Source organism: Electrophorus electricus, chromosome 2 (genome assembly GCF_041902795.1).
Source record: "Electrophorus electricus isolate QZ-2024a chromosome 2, ASM4190279v1, whole genome shotgun sequence".
In the NCBI taxonomy this organism is placed as follows: Eukaryota; Metazoa; Chordata; class Actinopteri; order Gymnotiformes; family Gymnotidae; genus Electrophorus; species Electrophorus electricus.
In genome coordinates this window covers 17,620,001-17,640,000 of record NC_137498.1, presented here as the reverse complement: position 1 = coordinate 17,640,000, position 20,000 = coordinate 17,620,001, and the positions used below count along the sequence as shown (strand labels likewise).

The window sequence follows — 20,000 nt, the reverse complement described above, 5'->3', positions numbered from 1 at the left end:
TGCTGCCATACAGGTGCTGGACTTTATTCTCTAGATGTTTGCTTTTGCAAACCTGCATATTTACTTAACACTTGTATCACCATTTTGCTAATGCTAGCATGTGTGATTGTGTGTGTGTGTGTGTGTGTGTGTCCATGTGCGTGTACAAGAGTGCATGCGTGGGCACTCATGTGCTTGTTTCGGTGAGGTGTGTGTGTGTGTGTGTGTGCATGTGTGTAACTGATAGTAAGTAGTGACTTTATGCATCCCCCCATTTCTGCTGTGTGTCAGTGTGTGAATTCCTAATACCCGAGTGTCCGACATCCAAGCAGCCTCATATATCTGTGGTATGACCTCATTTCCCATGCACACCACTCCAATGTGGGAATAGCTGTGCTCCATTTATTGTAGATATTCTGTTACGTAAGTGGAAAGGAATACCATCCGCACCCCACCCCCCCAACCCTGCTGAGGTGGGAGGTGGGATGTGCTATTGCCACTAAAAGGATGATGCAAACAAAGACATATATTTCAGTGGGTCATATACTCAGCATGCTAGATATTTGATATTCCCGTTTATGTGAATGCATGGAAAACAAACAGGGATAAGTTGCTTTATGTAACATTATTCAGCTGACCTTGTTATGTCCACTGACCTTCCAGAAGCATATCATAAAGAATAAATAAATTTATATTGTGGGGCTAAAATTGCCCTTGAGTTTTATGGCAACACTCTGTCCTCCACTATATCTGTATGTGAATATCAACATTTTAGACCGGCTTTGCTCCCTCACTCCATGTGACTTGGAAACTCTTGTAGCATTTAATTTTTTAAAATTCCTCACAGTCACGCCTATGTCCTTGAAAAGTCGGGAGCTGTTAACAGCGTTGTTCCGTGATTGTAGAGCGTGGCGTCGTGACGTGGTTAGGGCAGGGTGTGAGTAGTCCGAGCAGCTGGTGTATTTGCTTTCCAGTGATGACCTCTGCTCAGATGAGTTCACCATTGTTTATTGGCCGGATTTTCTGGCGTATGATTTCAGTGGCCCGGGCCCATATGGGAGCATTTGATCTTTTGTCTTAATGTGGTGTTTCCTACCCGTACGACGTGGAATGGTTTTCTTGTTTTCACAGAAGAGGCCTGATGCGTCTATGTGACCTTTTTATGCTTTTGTTTTCTTAGCTGTTGCTTACCACCGCGGTCATCTTGTGCTTGCCTTCATGCAGACATCTGGGCGATAGGCTGCATCTTCGCCGAGCTGCTGACGTCCGAGCCGATATTTCACTGCCGTCAGGAGGACATCAAAACCAGCAACCCCTTCCACCACGACCAGCTGGACCGCATTTTCAGCGTCATGGGCTTTCCTGCAGGTTTGCCCCTCTCTGCCCCGCCCTGCCCTGCCTCAACCTGCCACGCCTCCTCGCCCACACCTGGCACCACTCCCTGATCTAATGACGCCAACAACAACTTTTTGATGGTTTCTTTTAAATGCCCCTCAACATGCTTCACAGGTCACAAAGAGCAGTGACCTTTGCATAGGATTTAGAGCGTGATTCCTGGAAGATAATCCTAGTCTTGGGCTAAATTACTGTTCCAAAAGTAAATCACCATTAAGAATTCTTTTGAGCCAAGCTTAATCTGGGTCTGTGAACCTGCTCTAGAAATACATAAAATAATTGGCTAATTATTTTCAAAGAGATGATGAAAGTAGTTGTCAGTTATTGTTGCTGGAATGAATGAATGAATAAATGAATGAATGACTGATTGAATGCATGCACGCATGCATGCATACAGGCATCAAAGAATGTGTGCATGCATGCATGTATCAGTAAATGCATGCATGTATGCATGCCTGCCCACCCACCCCCTTAGTTTGGTTTTCCAGTAGACATACTGGGAGTTGTGTTCATCTTCATACCCTCTAAGGTGCTGTCCCTGTGGTAAATGCCGCGTATTACCCTGTGCGCTCCGCGGATTCACACTGTGGGTTTCAGTGCTGTCAGTTCAGCTGGTCTCTGCTCACATCTGGATCCTGTGCACATCTGAGTTTCATGTCAAACAAGCATTCGCATGGTTTATTGCTGTGGCACGGAGGTTTGTGGAGAGGACAGATCTTTATTTATAGAAGCACTGGTTGGTGAGGATGTGGATAGCTGTTAAGCAGAAATAAAGCCTTTGTTCTTTCAGTTATGCTATTTCAGCATGGACTGCATGAACCTGACTGTTTGTCCACTGCCACAAACTCATGTCAGACCACAACATATCGAAAGATATTTACACCATTTCAGATGTAGCAAATGTTGCAGTCTGATGAAAGGCTGATTTCAGCCTCTGACACAATGGACATGTGAAACATAGCCATGCAGTGTTGTGTGTTCAAGTCATCATATCCTGTGGTCTAAAGTTTGTGTATGTGTGTGTGCATGTATGTGTGTTTGCATCAGACAAAGACTGGGAAGACATCCGGAAAATGCCGGAATATCCGACCCTACAAAAAGACTTCAGGAGAACAACGTGAGTGGAATTTTCCATACACCAAAGGATTTTTTTCTTCGCCTTTTTAACAGACAGAGTCCGTCTTCGTAGACGACAGTGTGCTTTACTGTGCACAAAGTACATCAATTTACTGATTCATTCACTTACATAATTTTACATATATTTGCTTGTCCTGAGACTGGTTGGGGGTTTACAGATACAGACACTGATTATTAGGATATGTTGTTTGAAATTTGCAAGCTTTTTGTCATTTATGCATGAGCCTGGGATCGGGTTGATGTTGGATACTACTGTACAGATATTAAACCACCATCTCAATTTGTGCCTTCAGGTATGCTAACAGCAGTCTCATCAAGTACATGGAAAAGCATAAAGTAAAGCCAGACAGCAAAGTCTTTCTGTTGGTGAGTGCATGGTTCTTTGCCCATGTAAACCTGCTTAAAACAAGCTATGCGTAGGATCAGCTTATCTGGCACCATGCCAGCCTTGTTTAGCGTGCAGACAATGTGAAGCAGTTCAGTGTATTCTCAGGGACGTGTGCTCAAGGTAGTGTACTGCGCCGAAGTGCACACTTGACTCACATTAACGAGCTCTGGTTTGGTGTTGGCTTTGATCTAGCTCCAGAAGCTTCTTACCATGGATCCCACCAAAAGAATCACTTCTGAACAGGCGCTGCAAGACCCCTATTTCCTGGAGGACCCTTTACCCACATCTGAGTAAGGCTTACTGAACCATGTCGCCATAGACACACACTCACTCACTCTCAGTATGTAGACTCTAATGATTTCTGCTGCTGCAGTGTTAGAGCAAATGCCAGCACAGACAAGAAGTAGGTCAAATAAGACTGGATTTATTGAAAACTGAAAGGCCATTTGACATCCCTGACTGGGCCTCAACATTACCATTATTTAGTGGAATTTATTTTCTGCTCACATTAATACCTGGCTGAATGAACTGTCCTGACAGACGTGTGGGTGGTTCTGTTTTCCATATGATTGGTGCAGGCTGACTATCCAATAGTGGGCCGAACTGTAGCTGATTCACTCACACCGTGGAAGGTGTACTCATGCATCTGTACTGGTGTGTGTGTGCGTGTGTGTGCGTGTGCGTGAATCAGTGTTTTTGCTGGATGCCAGATCCCGTATCCCAAGCGTGAGTTCCTGAATGAGGACGAACCTGAGGAGAAGACAGAGAAGGTGAAGCTCAGGGTCTCACACACACACGAAACAAACATGTTCACACATACAAATACACAAAGTAAGCACACATATTTGCACATCCACATACACACACACACACACACACGCTCCACACATACAAACTATAAACACACACGCAGAAGAAACCACAAACAATGCAAACTTCAAAAATCATACTCACCCATTTGTGTGTCTGTGTGTACATTTGTGTGGAATTCACATGGGATGAGTGATGTGGTAGATGTCTCTACTTCTGATAAATTTACCATTTGTATTCGCACTTAAGAGGCAGGATTTCAAAACGTGATCTCCACACATATACCCTTCCCTCCATCACACTTCATCTGCACACACGCGCGCCTGCGGACACACTCACACACACTATGGGTAAAATGTATATTTTATCTGATGAGAAAAGTAGTGTATGAATGTAATTATAACCTTTAAAGAGCTCTTGATAGCTTTCTGATTTTCTTATGTGTGTGGTGTGTGGGTGTGTGGGTGTGGTTGTGTTTGTATGTGTGTGAATGAGCAGAAGCTTTTTAAACAAATGACAAATGCTGTGTCATTTAGGCAAGACCTATTCACTGTCCTGAACCAGTGGAGGGATGGATGACTCCTTTATGGCCTCCTCAATTTGACGTATTCATTTGTAACAGAGAGTTATCTAGTCAGTAGATACTCGGTGCCTCTTCTGTGTGTGTGTGTGTGTTTGTGTATGCAGGTTTACCCTTGTGCACTAATGTGTGTGTATCTGTGTGTGCGTACATGTAGAATCAGACACAACAACACCAGCAGACGCAGGCCCAGACGCAGACGCAGACGCAGCAGACCCAGTCTCAGCAGAGCTCTGCCCAGACCAACGGCACGTCTGGGGCTGCTGGGGCAAACACGGGTCCCTCTATCCAGCACGGCCAGGACCAGGGGCCCCCCAACAAGAAGGCCCGCATTGGCCCTTCAGGGGTCACCTCAGGAACCAACGTCCTTCAGTCTGACTACCAGGTGAGGGAGACTGTGTGTCTCTGACACACACACACACACACACACACACACATCACTTTTCCTCTTTGCTCTCCATGTTACTGGCATGTCTCTGTGGAGATGGAGGGAATGTTCCTTATCCAGCACAACCTGTAAATATGTATGCGGATGTAGGTGTAGAGGTGTATAGGAGAATGGGTAAATAATATTATATTTTACAATTAAATATTATATTTGAATATTATAATAATATACATTGAAAGCACTTAGCATAGACACAAACAGTTTCAAATGTTTCGAAAGATTGCATCCCCCCGGTCATATGCTCCATGGTGTTGGTGTCTTTGGTGTCCAGTGATGGTTGGTGCTCTGTGTGTGAATGTCCAGTTAAGGGTCGGTGCTCTGTGTATGTATGTATGTAATGTATATAAATGTAAGTAATAATAATTACAATAACAACAGCAGTGGAATGGAATAGCCTCCCATGGTCCATAGTGGGTCACAGGGTTAGAGTAACCTCTGTTATTCATGTAATCCTTTGTTACATGAATAAATTAGTAACTAAATGACTGACCACATGCCCCAGAGCTGTTGGCAGAGCTACATGCTTGTACTGCTGGGATGATGAGCATTCCTTGGATGTGTGTATGTGTGTGCTCGTGTGCGCGTGTGTGCGTGTGTGTGTGTGTGTGTGTGTGTGTGTGTGTGTGTGTGCGCACGCACGTGTGTGTGTGTGTGTGTGTACCTTGACAGATAAACTTTGACAATGTGTGAGTGATCTACTCCAGCCCTGCTTTATCTACACTTTTAAAAGTATATTAGAGAGAGTATGTGCATGTGTGAGCGCCTGTAGGACTGTGTGTGTGTGGGTGTGTGTGTGTGTGTGTGTGTGTGTGGGTGGGTGGGTGGGTGTGTGTGTGTGTAAGAATTCATTAAATTAAGTAAAGGTGCAGAGAGAGAATGAATGGAAAAATAATTAGGGTCAAGGGGACTTAACAACAGATTATTCTGACAACTTAGCAATTACACACACCCCTTTCTTAAAGAACACTTCACATACAGAATGTTCTACCCCCAAATCAGTCCCACTCAGCTGCACAGTTCAAAGCACAAAGTATGGCTTTGTAGCACCATTGTAATTAAAACCCTCATTATACGTTGATATGTTTATATAAACCTTTCTAGATTCTACAAAAGCTATGCACTGCAGGAACATTTCCTGACCCAGTCTGTTTTCCTCTTTCTTCTCAAACTGTAGACTGCATATTTGTCTGTGCAAAAAGAAAATTAGCCAACTTTTCCAGTTTGTTGACATTCCATAATAACAAAGGGGCAGTCCTGTCAGACATTGTTGGTGGCAAACCATGCAGACGTCCACACACTGAAAAGTGAGTTAGTGTGCCCTTTTGTCACTCCAAACATTATATATCTGAAGTGCTGGAGTTTCTTTCACTCATGAAACATGGATGTCCTGAGACAAATGCCTGTGTGTATGTGTGTGTGTGTGTGTGTGTGTGTGTGTGTGTGTGTGTGTGTGTGCTTGTATGTGTGCGTTTTTGCATGCATGTGTGCATTTGTGGACACGTATGCATGTGCATGCCTGTATGTGTGTATGTTCATATTTAGCCAGTATGACGCTGCATGCAGCAAATCATAAGCCAAGTTAAAAAAAAAAAAAAATACAGCATCAACTGTCATCAACATCACAAATTTTTAGATACATATAATACCCAGCTGCTTTTAGTCTGCTATATTTCATCCATTGTGCAATGTCCCATAAGTCATAATTCATCTCTTTCTCTCTCTCTCTCTCCCTCTTTTGCTCTCTCTCCACAAATCCCCATGAAAAATAGCTTTGATGCTTTTTTTCCCTTAAACCCACACTCACGATCATCTACTAACAACGCAGGCCACCTTTTCAAATTTCTGCATTGCAGTCCTTCCTTCATCAAGACAAGAGTGCCACCACCTGGCTTTAAACCACCCCCCCCCCCACACACACACACACGCACACAGTCTTATCATCCTGAGCTACGTTCACTGACTTGTCCGTTACTGTAGCTAAGTAATATTACGCCTAAACTTAAACTCAACTCAGTGTCCAACAGAAACAAGCAGAGGCGTAACACTTGTTTATTTGCATTTACGCATTATCGCTTACATCAAGCACACACTAATTTATGTGCATGTTTAAGGGCTAATTAAAGAACTTTTGTAGGCTACATTCACCAGAATTGGACACAGTGGGAAGTAAACTGTGGGAAAAAGAACTTTCAGTGCAGCTGAGACAGAAGAGGTGTGCTTTATGTAGCTTTAACCAGCACCTAAAGACCACATGAAATGAACACATGGAATGAAATAACATCAGGTACCACTTAATATGTTAAGATCAGTTAACATGTTTAGTAACATTTTGTCTCTTTACAATTTACCAGTACAGGGATCCTCAGACATCTTGTCTTTAAGGACATTTACCAAACAATTTAAATGTATGCTGATAGTATTGTAACTTAATTACTTAACTCTCCAGTGCCAGGATTCCCATGGGTGTAATGTAAAGGGTTAATACTAAATGCTGTTACTAAATGTTGTTACCCTTCTGTCCGACTGATGATCCCTACCCCTGCCCCACCCCCTCTTCTCTTTTCTTGTCCCATTTGTTTATTTCAGCACTCCAGCTCACGCCTTGGTTACCAAAGCAATGTCCAGGGCACCACACAGTCGCAAAGCACTATGGGATATTCCTCTTCGTCTCAGCAAGGCTCACAGTACTCTCATCAGTCTCACCGCTACTGAGGCAGACCCACACACACACACACCCTCTCACTTCACTTTACACATGAAGCGCATACACACAGGTCTCTTCTTAACAATTCCACTTTACACTAAATTCTGCAGACATCACCAGGACCAGCACTGTCAGTGGATGTACCCTGTCTTGCCCCCTTGGCCCTGCCTCTTACCCTGCCCCTGGGTGGAAGCTGCAGCTCACCCAGTTCTGCTCACCAAGGCATCTTTGTAGGGTCGGTAGTGGCTTTTCCTCCAGGATTTCCTAAAAAGTTCGGAAAGGCGTCCGCGCTCATGTCCCAGCCGATCACACTACACCGGCTCACTCTGGACTGATCATGGGCAGCATGGGTAAATCCTTTAAGGCATCCAGATGTTTGCAGCTATTGGTTGCCACCCATCACTACTTCACTAGCATCTTGTTAAAGAAATCTGGTAATCTTAACTAGCCTACCTGCTCCAGCACTGCCTCAGCAGAGCTTTACAAGCGCTAATCCATAGTCTCAGCATTTTAGCACCTACGCCCCCCATTTACCTCCGTAAAGACCAAGACTGGCAGATGTGGATATCTACCAGTAGCACTGACACCATCATCCTCCACCCTTAATCCATTCGTGAAGTCTTGGGTGTGGCACGGAACAGGCTAACCACTGCGACATCTGCAGATCCACCACATCTCGGACACCTACCAGCCACAAATCTGCAATATTGAGACTCCTACACATAGGAACCAAATAACCTTCCTTTCCTCTGTCCAACTGTCTGTCTCTCTGTGGAAAACAATTTCTCTCTGTCTGTCTTTTTCTCTCTCTGTCCCTCTCTGAGAGGTGTCTTGTGCATGTAAAACTGCACACTTGTCTCTGACATGCACATTGTAGAGATGGAAGAACAAAGCTTGCGTAGTGAGAGAAAGGACCGTTAGCGGGACTTCCTGGAGTGGGACACAGCTGCCTCTGAGTGTGTGCAGAGCGCCTTTATGCCACATTTTGACAAAAGACCCAACGACGGACTCAAAGCCTTTTTTCCTTGTGTAAATATTTGTTTCTCAGATGGGGTTACTTTTAACTTTTATGAGTCAGACTTTGGTTGCTCAAGAGGAGCCTTTTTATCGACGGTGAGGAACAGCGAAGATCAGCGACGGCGGAGTTTGTCTGAAAATGAAGAAAACAAAAGGGGGAAAAAAAAGATCATTTGGTCATTTATCGAAGAGAACCGTGAACTGCGCACACGCAGCTCTACGAGAGAAACTGTCCATGTGTGTTTGTTACATTGCCTGGGGCAGCTAGCAGGTAAACTGCTCCAGTGACTGTTACCTCTTTAGCCCTGTTTGATATTTTATAAAGTTGGGTTTATGGGCTGTTATTATTATTTTTATTGCTATTGAAAAAACAACAACATTTGTTTTAGTTTTATTTCATTTTTTATGGCTCAGTGCGCGGACTCTCGTTAATATAAGAGTTTCTATGGCTCTGAATCCAGTGAAGACGCCAGACGGAGTTGGAAACGCTTTTCAAAAGAGGCCGTAACACGGAGACGCTGGCGGTGACGGCGTCTCCTCTTCCCCTGTGCTGGGAGAGGTGAGCTGGTGGCCCTTTAACACTACACCGGTCTCTGTTTTCTCAGCCAAATCTGGACCTCAGCAAGAGGGTAAGTGAGCCTGGTCTCAGATCAAGAAGGAACAGAGCCTGAAACTGCACTGTGTCAATTGTAAACACTGACATCTAGTGGCGTGTAGGAGAACTGCATGTATAGTTGCACTTAAACCAGCCAGCCCTTCTGAACGCTTCATTGTAGGTCATTTGATGTGGGTGTGGTGTAAAAGGGGCCTATAACCTGGAATGTGATTGTGGTTGGGCCTGTACTTTATGGCATGTGCTGGCTTGTGTAGCTGATCTGAGACCTGTTTTAAGGCTGGCCTGCAGGCTCAAGAAAATTCACCAGGGTGAGCAGTGTGCATTGAGATGGCAGAAAGGCACTGATCCTGTTTCAGGCTGATTCCAGTTGCACTGACCTGAGAAAAGTGGTTCGCTTCAACCAAGCTGACCCCAGTACAGTCTGAAATCACAGACATAATATTTAAAAGAACACCTAACCCAGTAATGAAAGAGGGCTAGTGAGCATAAGCTTGGTTTCTCACCACATGCCATGTATCAGTAGAAATGTTAGCACATTTGAGTACAACTTTCCTTTAGTGGTGATTACTGACCAGCTCTGGACCAGCTCATGCCCAACACTAGGAAATCAGTACTACTCAGTGCTAGGAAATAGTACTAATCAGTACTACTCAATGCTAGGAAATAGTACTAATCAGTACTACACAGTGCTAGGAAATCAGTACTGCCCAATGTTAGGCAATAAGTATTGCCCAGCACTTGGTAATCAGTACTGCCCAACATAGCTACCAGTTCTTCACATGTGGTCTTTTGTTTTTCAATTTAATCTTTGGACCTTAGGCCAAAAAAGTTTTTTTCAAACTGAAAACCAGCAGTCTCCAATCCCTTTTCTGAACTTGATTAGTTTCTCGTGTGTGTGTGTGACCGTGTGTGTGTGCACGCGTGCGTGTGTGTTCATAAACCCAACAGAAACCCAGTGAGATGTAGACGAGGTGTGTGTAGAATAGACCTTGGTGTCTCTCTCTGTAATATCTAAGCGAGGTGATCAGTGTGTGGTGTGTTTCTGTCATTCTCTCCACAGCTAAGGGTAGCTGTGAGAGATGCGAACCTTCACACTCTTCCTATGCAAAAAGAAAAGAAAGAAAAGAAAAACAAACCCAAACACCTGAAAAGCTTTCACTCATGCAAATGCCTCCATGTCTGGTCACAGCAATGAAGATCACGTTTCTTATGATCAAAAAAGGTTTTCTCAGTTTTTAAAACAAAATGGGCTTTGTAATCCAAACAGCAGTTCTGACTTGGAATCATTGAATCCAACTTTTTTTGCTGACGTTGTTGTTTTTTTGCTTTTTGTACAGTATGCTGTATTGTTATCTAACATGATGATAGACTGTAAAAAAAGGCATGTATATTAACTCTATACAATCATATTTATTATTGTTTCATGTGTATATATTTACATGAATAGATTAATGTTTAGATTAACATCGGGCCTTAATGTATTGTGCAGCTGATTTCGAAGGGGTCCATTTTACACAGCAAGATAAATGTTTTTTAGACCCTTTTACATAGGTTTCTTCTTTAGTTTTCTCTCTAATGCGAGTCTCTTTAGGCATATCTGCTTCCCTTTATATACTGAGATGTATATAGGCACTGATGTAGTGGACGCAGTGATCATGCACTGAGCTCCCATTTCCCAGAAGACACTGGTCTCATAGGCTACAGGATGTCATTGGCTGGAAGACCAGCATGGGGCTTTGTCGTTCTGAAGTGACGTGGGCCTGCTGGGGCCGCCGTCGATCGCTTCTAAGCGTTTAGTAATAAGCAGGTAATTCTTTCCTTCAGCTGAAGTGTTTCATAAAGCTATGAGGACAGTGCCTTTATTCCCATCCCCCCCCCCCCCCCCCCCCCCCCCCCGGAGAGTTGAGAGTTTGTTTATTCAACGTCTCCACCTCTTTAGAGTCTGAACTGGCTCTTGTGTCTTCTTAGGACTGTTTGACATTTTGTTCTTTTAGCCGATGTACCAATTCAGTTTCTGCTGCATGCATGTTCGGTTTCACAGAGCAGAAAGCTTCTAGAAATCCTTTGCTGAAGTAGAATCCTGAAGGCATATTAATATTTATCCCTGTTTTTTATATATATATATAAATTATGTCCTCTTGTCAGACCTTCATAAATTTTAAGGAACTGTACATAAAATCTCAAAATAATTCATTGAAACATATTGCTATGATAATTGTCTTTTAATGCACTGTTATTGCGGAAATATTTAGTGGTAAATGAAAAGTATTTAATGGTTTTTTTTTTACGTCTTGTTTAGACACTAAACATAATAGCAGTTATATGACAGCTAGTCAAAGCTCTTTTAAGGAGTTCTTATGTAAATGTATAGAAATATAAAGCCTGTGAATAGTGTATGCCTATAAGCGATTGTGGCCCATTGAACTGAACCACATCCAATCAGATTTTTTTTTCATTTGTTGCATGTTACATACAGTATAAACCATTCAAATGTCCAGGCTCTTAAAAGGTTGCCTGTATCCTGTTTCTCAGCTTCCTTTACGTGCATCCATGATCACTTGATTAACCATGTGATGCACCTGTGGTAGCCTGCCTTTATATAGGTCTGTGCTCAGTAGTTGTAGGGCACCTGTAAAGGGAGTCTTTGAAAGTGTTGGGACATGTGACTCGTGTGTCTAAGCACCAAAACAGACCAGCTGATAAGTCTATATCCTTTATGTCGTGACGATTCTATTTCCTGGAGGTGCGGCTAAAGAGGTGCCATACCTCTCTTCAAATCCTGAATTCTTATTGGATAAATAGCCCTTAAAGACCAGTCCTTATGGATTGCTTAGAGGTTCATTTAGGTCACTGGGACAATGATACATGACCAGTGTGTGCCTGAGGGCATCCTGAGTTATTGCTGTGTTTCACATGTATTGCATGGTGACATGTTCTGTTTTAACAAAACCTGACCAATGCCCATTCTGATGACTGCATCCTTAATTTGTTCACAATTATTTTAGTAAATTAAAAATCATACAGATTTTTTTTTTAGGGGTTCTAACAATGAGGGTCATGAATTCTGTCCTTTTATACAATATTTTCTGGTGTGCGTCTATTTACGTACAGTAACAGTTTATTTACATGTGTATATTTGCAAGTAACCATGCACACACACACCCTGATGCTCTTAACATGCCAGCAGACACCTACGATATGAGCGATTTGTTCTGAAGTAACAAAGACAATAGCAGAGCACAGGACACAAACACATTCATTTGTACACTCTGGCTGCTTGTAGCTACGTTTTCTTTATTTTACTGTAAAAATGACTGTTAAATGATAAAAAAAAGTCATGTATATTTATTTTATATCCTCTGTTGTAATAAAAATCTCTTTGCTTCATGCTGTCTTTGGGTATTCGTAAATGGATTTGAAGATGGCATAGGGGTTCCAACACTGCTTTGCCTAACCACATTTTCAAGCCTTAGCCATCTGATTAAATTTCCTTGTAAGAAATCCAAGTCTACTCATTTTGTCATAATCTCTAATTCATGTATTAGAGCTTGTAAAACAGTAAATTTGCAATGTAGTGGCCATGTGATGCTAGAATTAAAAACGCTATAGGAGGCTTTTAGCAGAATATTAGCCACAGTGGCTCTTGTTCCTCAGCCAGCTTCACAATTTTGTACATTTACAGTATTTGGTAGTCGAACCTCTTTACTCAGTGATGTACAGGCACACAGTACAGGTGGACTGGTCAAAAATTAAGCTGATGATAAAACCAAATACAAAACAGATCAGTTTGTTCTCCACTGCTTCTAGCTGCACAGTTGGTTGCAACTACCCATGTCTGCCACACGGTGACACTGACAGTCTCTGGTGTTCCTTTTTAGAAATCAACTCCTCAGTGTGTGTGTGTGTGTGTGTGTGTGTGTGTGTGTGTGTGAGCATAGGACTAACCTATAATTGACATAGATAAGTAATACTGACCTGTGATTGACATCAAAATTTTTAATTAAAATGACATTTTGCATCTGTTTTTAGTCTCTCCTGTGTCACTTTCTATATATACCTGAACAAAAGCAGCGATTCAGTCATCAGCCATTTCAGAAATGATCAAGGCAAATTTGTGAAGGTTTTGCACCACTGGAGTCATTGATGTTCCTCCCTCCATCCACAGTTGTGTCAAACCCATATGACTCAAAGAGAGACCTGGTCCATGGGCTGAGTCAAGTGCTGAGACACACAGCAAACGCTGAGGTGCTTATGCTGGGTTTTCAGAACAAGCCTTTAACTGAACGCACAATATCAACAGAAATCTGTCAGTACATCAACAGCTCTAACTAAACGTGTGTATTTATTTTCCATAGATGCGCTTTGTGTTGCGTCTGGTTTGGCGAACGGTTTAAATGATGCTGTGGTTAGCATTTAAAACTGTATTTGTGCTTCATTTCAGTTAACACGTTTGTGCTTGGGTCATAGATTTGATTTTGACTATTGTTAAAAGTTGCACTTAATGATTTTAATAGTTTTCTCCATAACTTGCATCATATACTGTAACAGTGTGTCAAATCCAGAATTCTATGCAGATTACAATAGACAAGGACTCCAAATGCCTAAATAAATAAATAACTTTTAAAACCTTTTTTAAATGAAATATTGAATTGCCTATTTTGTGAAGTATCAGAAATACATTCAGTGTACTCAGCAGAATTGATATTTATTTGGATATTGAATATATATTATTTACTTAAAGGTAGCAGCCACAATACTACCTGATAAAGCAACAATATATGCGGTGTCATCTGTTCACACCAAGTGTTAGACAGCACCTCACTGGACAATATTCACTGATGCCTCATGGACCGGATTAGCATTGCTGTGTCACTGTTCAAGCTAAATGTCGAGACAGCATGCTGCTAAAGCAGAGTTAGAGTCCTCTCCTCTCCTTCTGGAATGTTCTGTCTCATGTGTCTGATCACTAACAGGAATTAGGGGGAGCAAATTCCTGTTCCCTGCACACACACACACCCACACACACAAACACATTCGCAGAAAGTGCACGGAACCCTGGAGCTAAGGTTCCTGTGAGTCATCTTAGCATGCGTCAGTCTTGTTTCAGAGCTAGGTTAGGTGAGTAAAACTGTTCGGTCATTCGTTTATTAACAGCTTGTCAAACGGAAATATATATGTGATGTCAGGAAGAGGGGCTCCAAATCCAATAACAACCACTGCACTGTCGAGACGGTGTCTATTTTTCTTGGTCTAATTGCGCCCGGTTCTGTTCATAATGTGATTATCATGCCCTTCGCTGGTTGACCAAGGCATGTCAGAAGAAGAACGGTGACTTCCTCTTTCTCTACCAGAATGTTCCATGGGGCGAATGCCTGAAGTCCCCCCACCCTTCAAAGTGAGCATGTTGTTTTCTTGATTCTATCAGTAGCACATTCACACGTTCTTCAATGCTAGTCAGTTCAGTCTGTCCGGAAAGCAGAGTGACGTTCACCCCACCCATCGTGTAATTCCACAGTACACTGAAATTCCACGGGCCTCCATAAAAACCCCAGTCAGGAGTACTAGAGTGTTTATGACGCACCCAAAGGTCTTCCAACCAGCAGCTACACCTCTACACTCCACTACTAAAGTGCACAATGGGAGTGCTCACAGCTCTCTCTGTTAGTAAACACTGGTCAAAATCTGGTGTCTGTGGAACTGTTTCCGCAATTACCAAACCTGGCTTTAGACCCATCTGCTTCAGCAGATCATATAACACAGTGAAATTGACAGTTTCCAGTCTTTTTTTTTGGGTAACATTTGTTGGAGCAGAGGTGAGGTAAGAGGAAGAGGATGGTAAGGAGGAAGCTCTGATTCTAGCTCTGTTGCTTGTCTCCCTCGTCATCATCCTGCAGTGTCCAATATCTTATGAGATGATATGGGACCGGTCCCAATGGGCCACGCCCCCTGGCGAGTTCACTTGTTCCTCTGCTTGACCAGTTGATTCACCTCACCAGTCAATTATCAAGTGCTTTCAGCGTTCTAGATGTTTCGGAGCAAGAAAACATGCACTGAACAGCGCAGTGCTGCGGGTTTCCATGGGAACAGTGTTATCTGTTATATGCCCTTTTTAGGACACAGTACCCCACCCTACCATATGGCCAGGAATAGTGCTGATTTCTGATCTGATTATGGAACCTCTAATGCCAAAAGCCAATGCGTCCACTGCACTGGGCTTTGCAGGAAGTCCCAGAGTGGTATATTGGGTCCGCTAGGAGCTGCGTGGTGAACGCGGGTTTTTAGTGAATGCGGCTTCTTGAGGGGTACAGCCTGTGCAGGGAAGAACGCTGAGCTGCGCTTCAAAAGCCTTCATTGTTTGGAGGACAGAGCATGAGTCATCAAATATGTGACTGGGTGTGTGTGTGTGTATGTGTGAGTAAAAGGCAATTACTGCCTCCCACACAAGTTCCAAAGTACTAGAGTGCACGTATATGTGTTCATATATGTGAGAATAAGAGTGCATGTATTGTTCACATATGCTAGAATGTATGTTCACGGAATTTAGTTGTGCTGAGTCATTTTTATGGGATGTGTATGTTTTGTTATGGTGTTAATCCCCAGTAACGTGAACATACCGACACAAGGAAAAATATTCGGGGTTGTCTTCCTTTTTTTTTTTTTTTTTGTTGCTGGGGATACACTCAGTGACCATCCACGCTCTCTGTGTTAAGTGTCATGCTGTGTGTGAGTGTTTGAGACACACCAAGTACCCATGCTGTTTTTTTTTTTTGTTTTTTTTTTACAAAAAAATTTACATTTTACAAAGGCTGCCACTAGCCATTATATCTGCATGCACACGGCACTGTTCCCCCAGTTTCACGGTGGGATGGCAGCATTATCAAGCCACCCAAAACAAAGCAACTCATTTTAAAAGGTTGGTCAAAAATCCTATATTATGAATTCACTCCATTTTTTTTAATCTTCAGCGTCTTCAGAGTGAAGTTGGGTTTGTTTTCGCGCTTGATCGTTTGCTTTCTCAGGTGTATGCATGTATTCTCCGGACAGTGTAACCTGGATGCAGATCATATGAAAGAAAAAAAAACCAAAACAAAAAACGACCTAATCAATGAATCAAAGAAAAAAAACCAAAAAAAAAAAACCAAAACAAAAACGTTCCGCAACAGGTCCTTCAAGTTCGGTGGGACGACTGACAGGATCAGCCTCTCCGACAGCTGTGAGACTGGACGGGTAAACTCCACGCCGCCTGTCATGTTCACTCCTGCGCCTGCAGAACACCACGCACGCACGCACTCACTGCTTCCCGTCCTCGTGAAGTTCGCTGTTCACGATATAACATCGAAAATAAATAATAAAGCTCTCTTTTTTTTCCCCCACCGCAAGCAGTGAAACGGCGAAAAGAAACGTGGCGGTATGGCAAGTCAGCACCAAATCTGCGCGGACCTGTCTCGCGTTGACCGCGCGTCCGTGCCGTGAACGTTTGAGGTTTCCGTTCTCGCGCGTTCCTCCGCGGTCCGTTTATTCCCCTCGCGGTAAAAAGTCTCGCGATAGACGCTCGTTTGTACGTCCGCCATATTGTGTGACAGTATTTTGATTCGTATGTGTTGGAAGCGAGAAAGGGAAAGAGAAAATAAGTGGCGAGTCGAGGTGTAAAAAAAAGAAAAAAAAAAAAAAAAAAAAAAAAAAAAAGAATACGAGCTGTCAGAAGAATTCCCGAGTCGGGGCGGGGGGGCAAAGGCGACGTTTCTCCCCGCACCGTCTTAGCGCAGTAGGCCTGGGTCCGAGTGGTTCCCCTTCCTCCAGTTCCTCCTCGCTTCTCTGTCAGCGCTCCGGCCCAGTGAAGCTCCGGCGGCGGCGGCGTCTCGGGTGTTGAAGGTGTCCCGGGCAACGGCGGCGGAGACGGTAAGGGAACGCTCCGGACCGGGCCTAGACGTGATTGTGGAGTTTTAAGAGATACTTGTTTGGCTGAAAAGGGTTTTTTAAATAGCACTTAAACATGTTATGTGAGCGCTCCACCGTCGCCTTGCTGAAGTAAGCTGAGAAAAAAAAAAAAAAAAAAAAAAATCTTCCAAGCTGACGGTTCAGGTGTAATTTTTCCAACTTCCAGAAGAGTTTGCTTGTGTTTGCTTTCGTATTGTGGATTAACTTTTAAGCAACGGACGAGTTGATATATAATATGGGAATATCTGAAACAGTTAAAGTAGGCTGTAAATCGTTTTATGATTTTTTTAATTACACAGTACGACGAGATATTCGTCGAAGAGCATCGAGCACAACTCGCCACGGTTAGGGTCTCTAAGCGACTGGAAGTTTACTTTTGCTTAAATTCGTTGGCAACTCCAATGTTTCAGTTTTTCGGTTGATGTAGCTGAACTAGCCTACTTATTACGTTGCCTGTAAACGCCGTTAAACTGACTTCTCCATCTACCATGGGGCGACACCTACGCGGGGAGCTGGTTGCTTGTCACGGCTCTCCTCCCCCTCTGCGACACACTTCTGGAAGTAAACACACAACACTTGACAGGTTTTTCACATCATACGAACGTGCTTGTTTTGGAAAAGCATGGGCCATATGTAGTTTAATCGACTATAGCAAGATAGTTAGTATGTGCTTAAATAGCTGTCTGGCTTTCTGCGTTTAGAGAATGTGAACGCTGTCATATAAAAAAACTGGAAAGGAGGTTCTAGCAGGCTTTCAGATTTACATCCGCGTCCGACGGTAAGGAAGCGATTTGCTCAACGTTTGTACCCTGCATTCTCCTACGCCCATGTATCCTGGCCTGCGTATAATGCGCTATAGTGGAGTCCACTGGATTGTATTGATTCAGACAGTAGTTGGTCGCACATCACCACAAAAATCGCTGTTGCGTAAGCATGCAGCGTACTACCGAAGAAGTGTTTTCGTGAACTTCATTCCTTGGCAAAAACCCAAGAACGTTATTAGCCTTCACGCATTCATCATTTGTTTGATTAACTGGCCTAGGCTTATCTCACCAGGCTCTTAACCTGAGCCCGGTATAGGATCGGACCTTCGTAAAGTTGCATCTAGTGCTGAGTCAGCTGTTTATTCAACTACTTTGCTTTTGCTGATGTTTAAACTTATTACAAGAGGAAATGCATGTAGAATTTTATGACACTGTGCGCCTGACCAGGTTAAAACCAGGTTACTTTTCCCAAGCTGGGATGGCTCGTATTGTGGTAACCCACAGTTAACATCAAAACTTTCCCTGAACTGCCTGCCTTTATGGGAAATAAAATGAAACTAATAATTAGAGCTGTGATTTATTGGCTCTTAATCTCCATTAAATGTAATTAGTATTTATGGTGGCTTCCCTGATGTTTTATCAGAACTGTTTCTGTCTCTTAAAAAACTGTTGGTAAAGTAACATACCAAACCCTCTGTACTGTCATATGGTTCCTTTTGTAGAGATACTTGGTTAAGACTGCTGTCTTGCATTGCGTTACCTCTGAAGAAGCTGGACCTGTATATTTTATGTTAAGGAAGTCAGATGGATTAGAGCAATAAGCACTTGAGCCCTTCATTAGCACTAATCATTGCAACATGGGCCTGATTTATCAAAGCCTTGTACAGTTCCTATTTTTGTACTAGTAATTTCAGGGAACATGAGCGTTGATTGGAGCATGTCTAACACAGCAGCCAATCGCAAGCTTCCTTTCTCTTTGTTCTTCTGGTGAACATGTGTGCATTTTCTGACTGGCTAAGCACAGCAGACTGAGATACAGAGTCCTGATCTGGGTTCAGTTTGCAGCCTTCGCATGCACATCAACCCAATTAAATGGATGGCGTAGTGGCTGACCCTGGGTCAGTGCTTTCTCTCTGAGTTGCCGGATGAATTTGGGCCAGCAGCGCCTCTCCACAGAAGAGTGTTTATAGGTGTACGGCTCTTAACTCACACCAGCTGTACGTGGCATCACAGGGTACAACAAACACAGCCCTGCTCCATTCCGAAATCTGCTCCAGCTCCGACTGCTTGACCATAGCCTGAGCTCGTGGTGCACCAGGTGTCCCCACAAAAGTGGACAGACCTGATTGAGTTTTTTTTCCCACCATTCACATGCTAAGGAACTCTGGTTAAATGGCTGATGGTTGATCTTAGATACTTAGACAGGCTTTATTTTGAGTCGATTGATCAGCATGTTTTTAAGGACAGTGGTTTGTAAAAAAAAAAATGAAACAGGCCTATGTGTCACGAGTTGGTTTGCAAAAACCTGAATGGAAATACTGCATACAAGACAAACATGCATTTTAAATGCTCAAGTCTGAACCTTGAGAGGTAACCCCCATTTGCCCTAACCCTTTTGGGTCAGTGTGGGCCACGATGAAGTGATCTTCAAATTAGGATGTTACAGCTCCTTTTTAGGTTCTGATGTTGAAATACAGCAGTATGAAAGACATTTTAAAAGGGTGAGGTTTTTCGGGGGCTTAGTGGGTGTAGTTGGAAAGCTGTCTCTGTGGGGCTCTTCCTCTCCTACCGTGCTCAGCTGTAGCAAGCTGTGCCAAGCCTGCCCACCAGCACAAATGGTGAAGGTGAAGTCTGGGAGGTCTGCTCCACCACTCTGTGAGGGGACATTGTGTTCATTCACACATGGAGTGCTTCTCATCCCTTCCAACTACACCTTCAGGGCTCTAAGCATTCACAGGAGTGGGGGGGGGGGGGATCTTTGAGCTCTAGAGAAACCTGTTTCGCGGTTTAGTGTTCACTTAGTGTGCCGTTTGCCTCTGCTCTGGGGAAATTGGAGTGCAAACATGGTGCCCAAAGACCTTTCTCTCATATTAACTGCTCAGTCAGAAAATCCTTCAAGAAATATTTGGTTCTTCATATCTGAGTGTGTTTTGCTTTCATCGCTCAAGTGTTTATTTTTCCGTTTTAGGTTTGTGGCATTCTTCATACTGTGACTAGGGACCTC

The 20,000-nt window shown here is 43.2% G+C and overlaps 2 protein-coding genes across 7 annotated transcripts in view; both read left to right on the top strand.

The window, feature by feature from the left end:
• The window catches only part of cdk19 (cyclin dependent kinase 19), a 36,396-nt gene extending 23,935 nt beyond the window's left edge, over positions 1 to 12,461 (top strand). Inside the window, exons 7-14 of one of the 3 annotated variants that reach the window (XR_014116467.1) lie at positions 1,204 to 1,347; positions 2,422 to 2,491; positions 2,805 to 2,877; positions 3,092 to 3,189; positions 3,591 to 3,669; positions 4,447 to 4,674; positions 7,324 to 9,087; positions 10,135 to 10,217. Coding sequence is in view for 2 of the 3 variants with exons in the window: in XM_081695518.1 (XP_081551644.1) it covers positions 1,204 to 1,347; positions 2,422 to 2,491; positions 2,805 to 2,877; positions 3,092 to 3,189; positions 3,591 to 3,669; positions 4,447 to 4,674; positions 10,135 to 10,269 (827 nt within the window). In the remaining variant the exon portion in view is untranslated. Of the gene's footprint in view, positions 1 to 1,203; positions 1,348 to 2,421; positions 2,492 to 2,804; positions 2,878 to 3,091; positions 3,190 to 3,590; positions 3,670 to 4,446; positions 4,675 to 7,323 lie in introns of all 3 variants that reach the window. The other 2 variants (XM_081695518.1, XM_035529271.2) reach the window with 2 other exon arrangements.
• A 4,155-nt stretch (positions 12,462 to 16,616) lies between these two features.
• tab2 (TGF-beta activated kinase 1 (MAP3K7) binding protein 2) overlaps positions 16,617 to 20,000 on the top strand; it is a 30,690-nt gene continuing 27,306 nt past the window's right edge. For 2 of the 4 annotated variants that reach the window (XR_014116457.1, XM_081695513.1), the window contains exon 1: positions 16,617 to 16,973. The gene's annotated coding sequence lies outside the window, so the exon portion shown is untranslated. The remainder of the gene's footprint in view (positions 16,974 to 20,000) is intronic. The other 2 variants (XM_081695512.1, XM_081695511.1) reach the window with 1 other exon arrangement.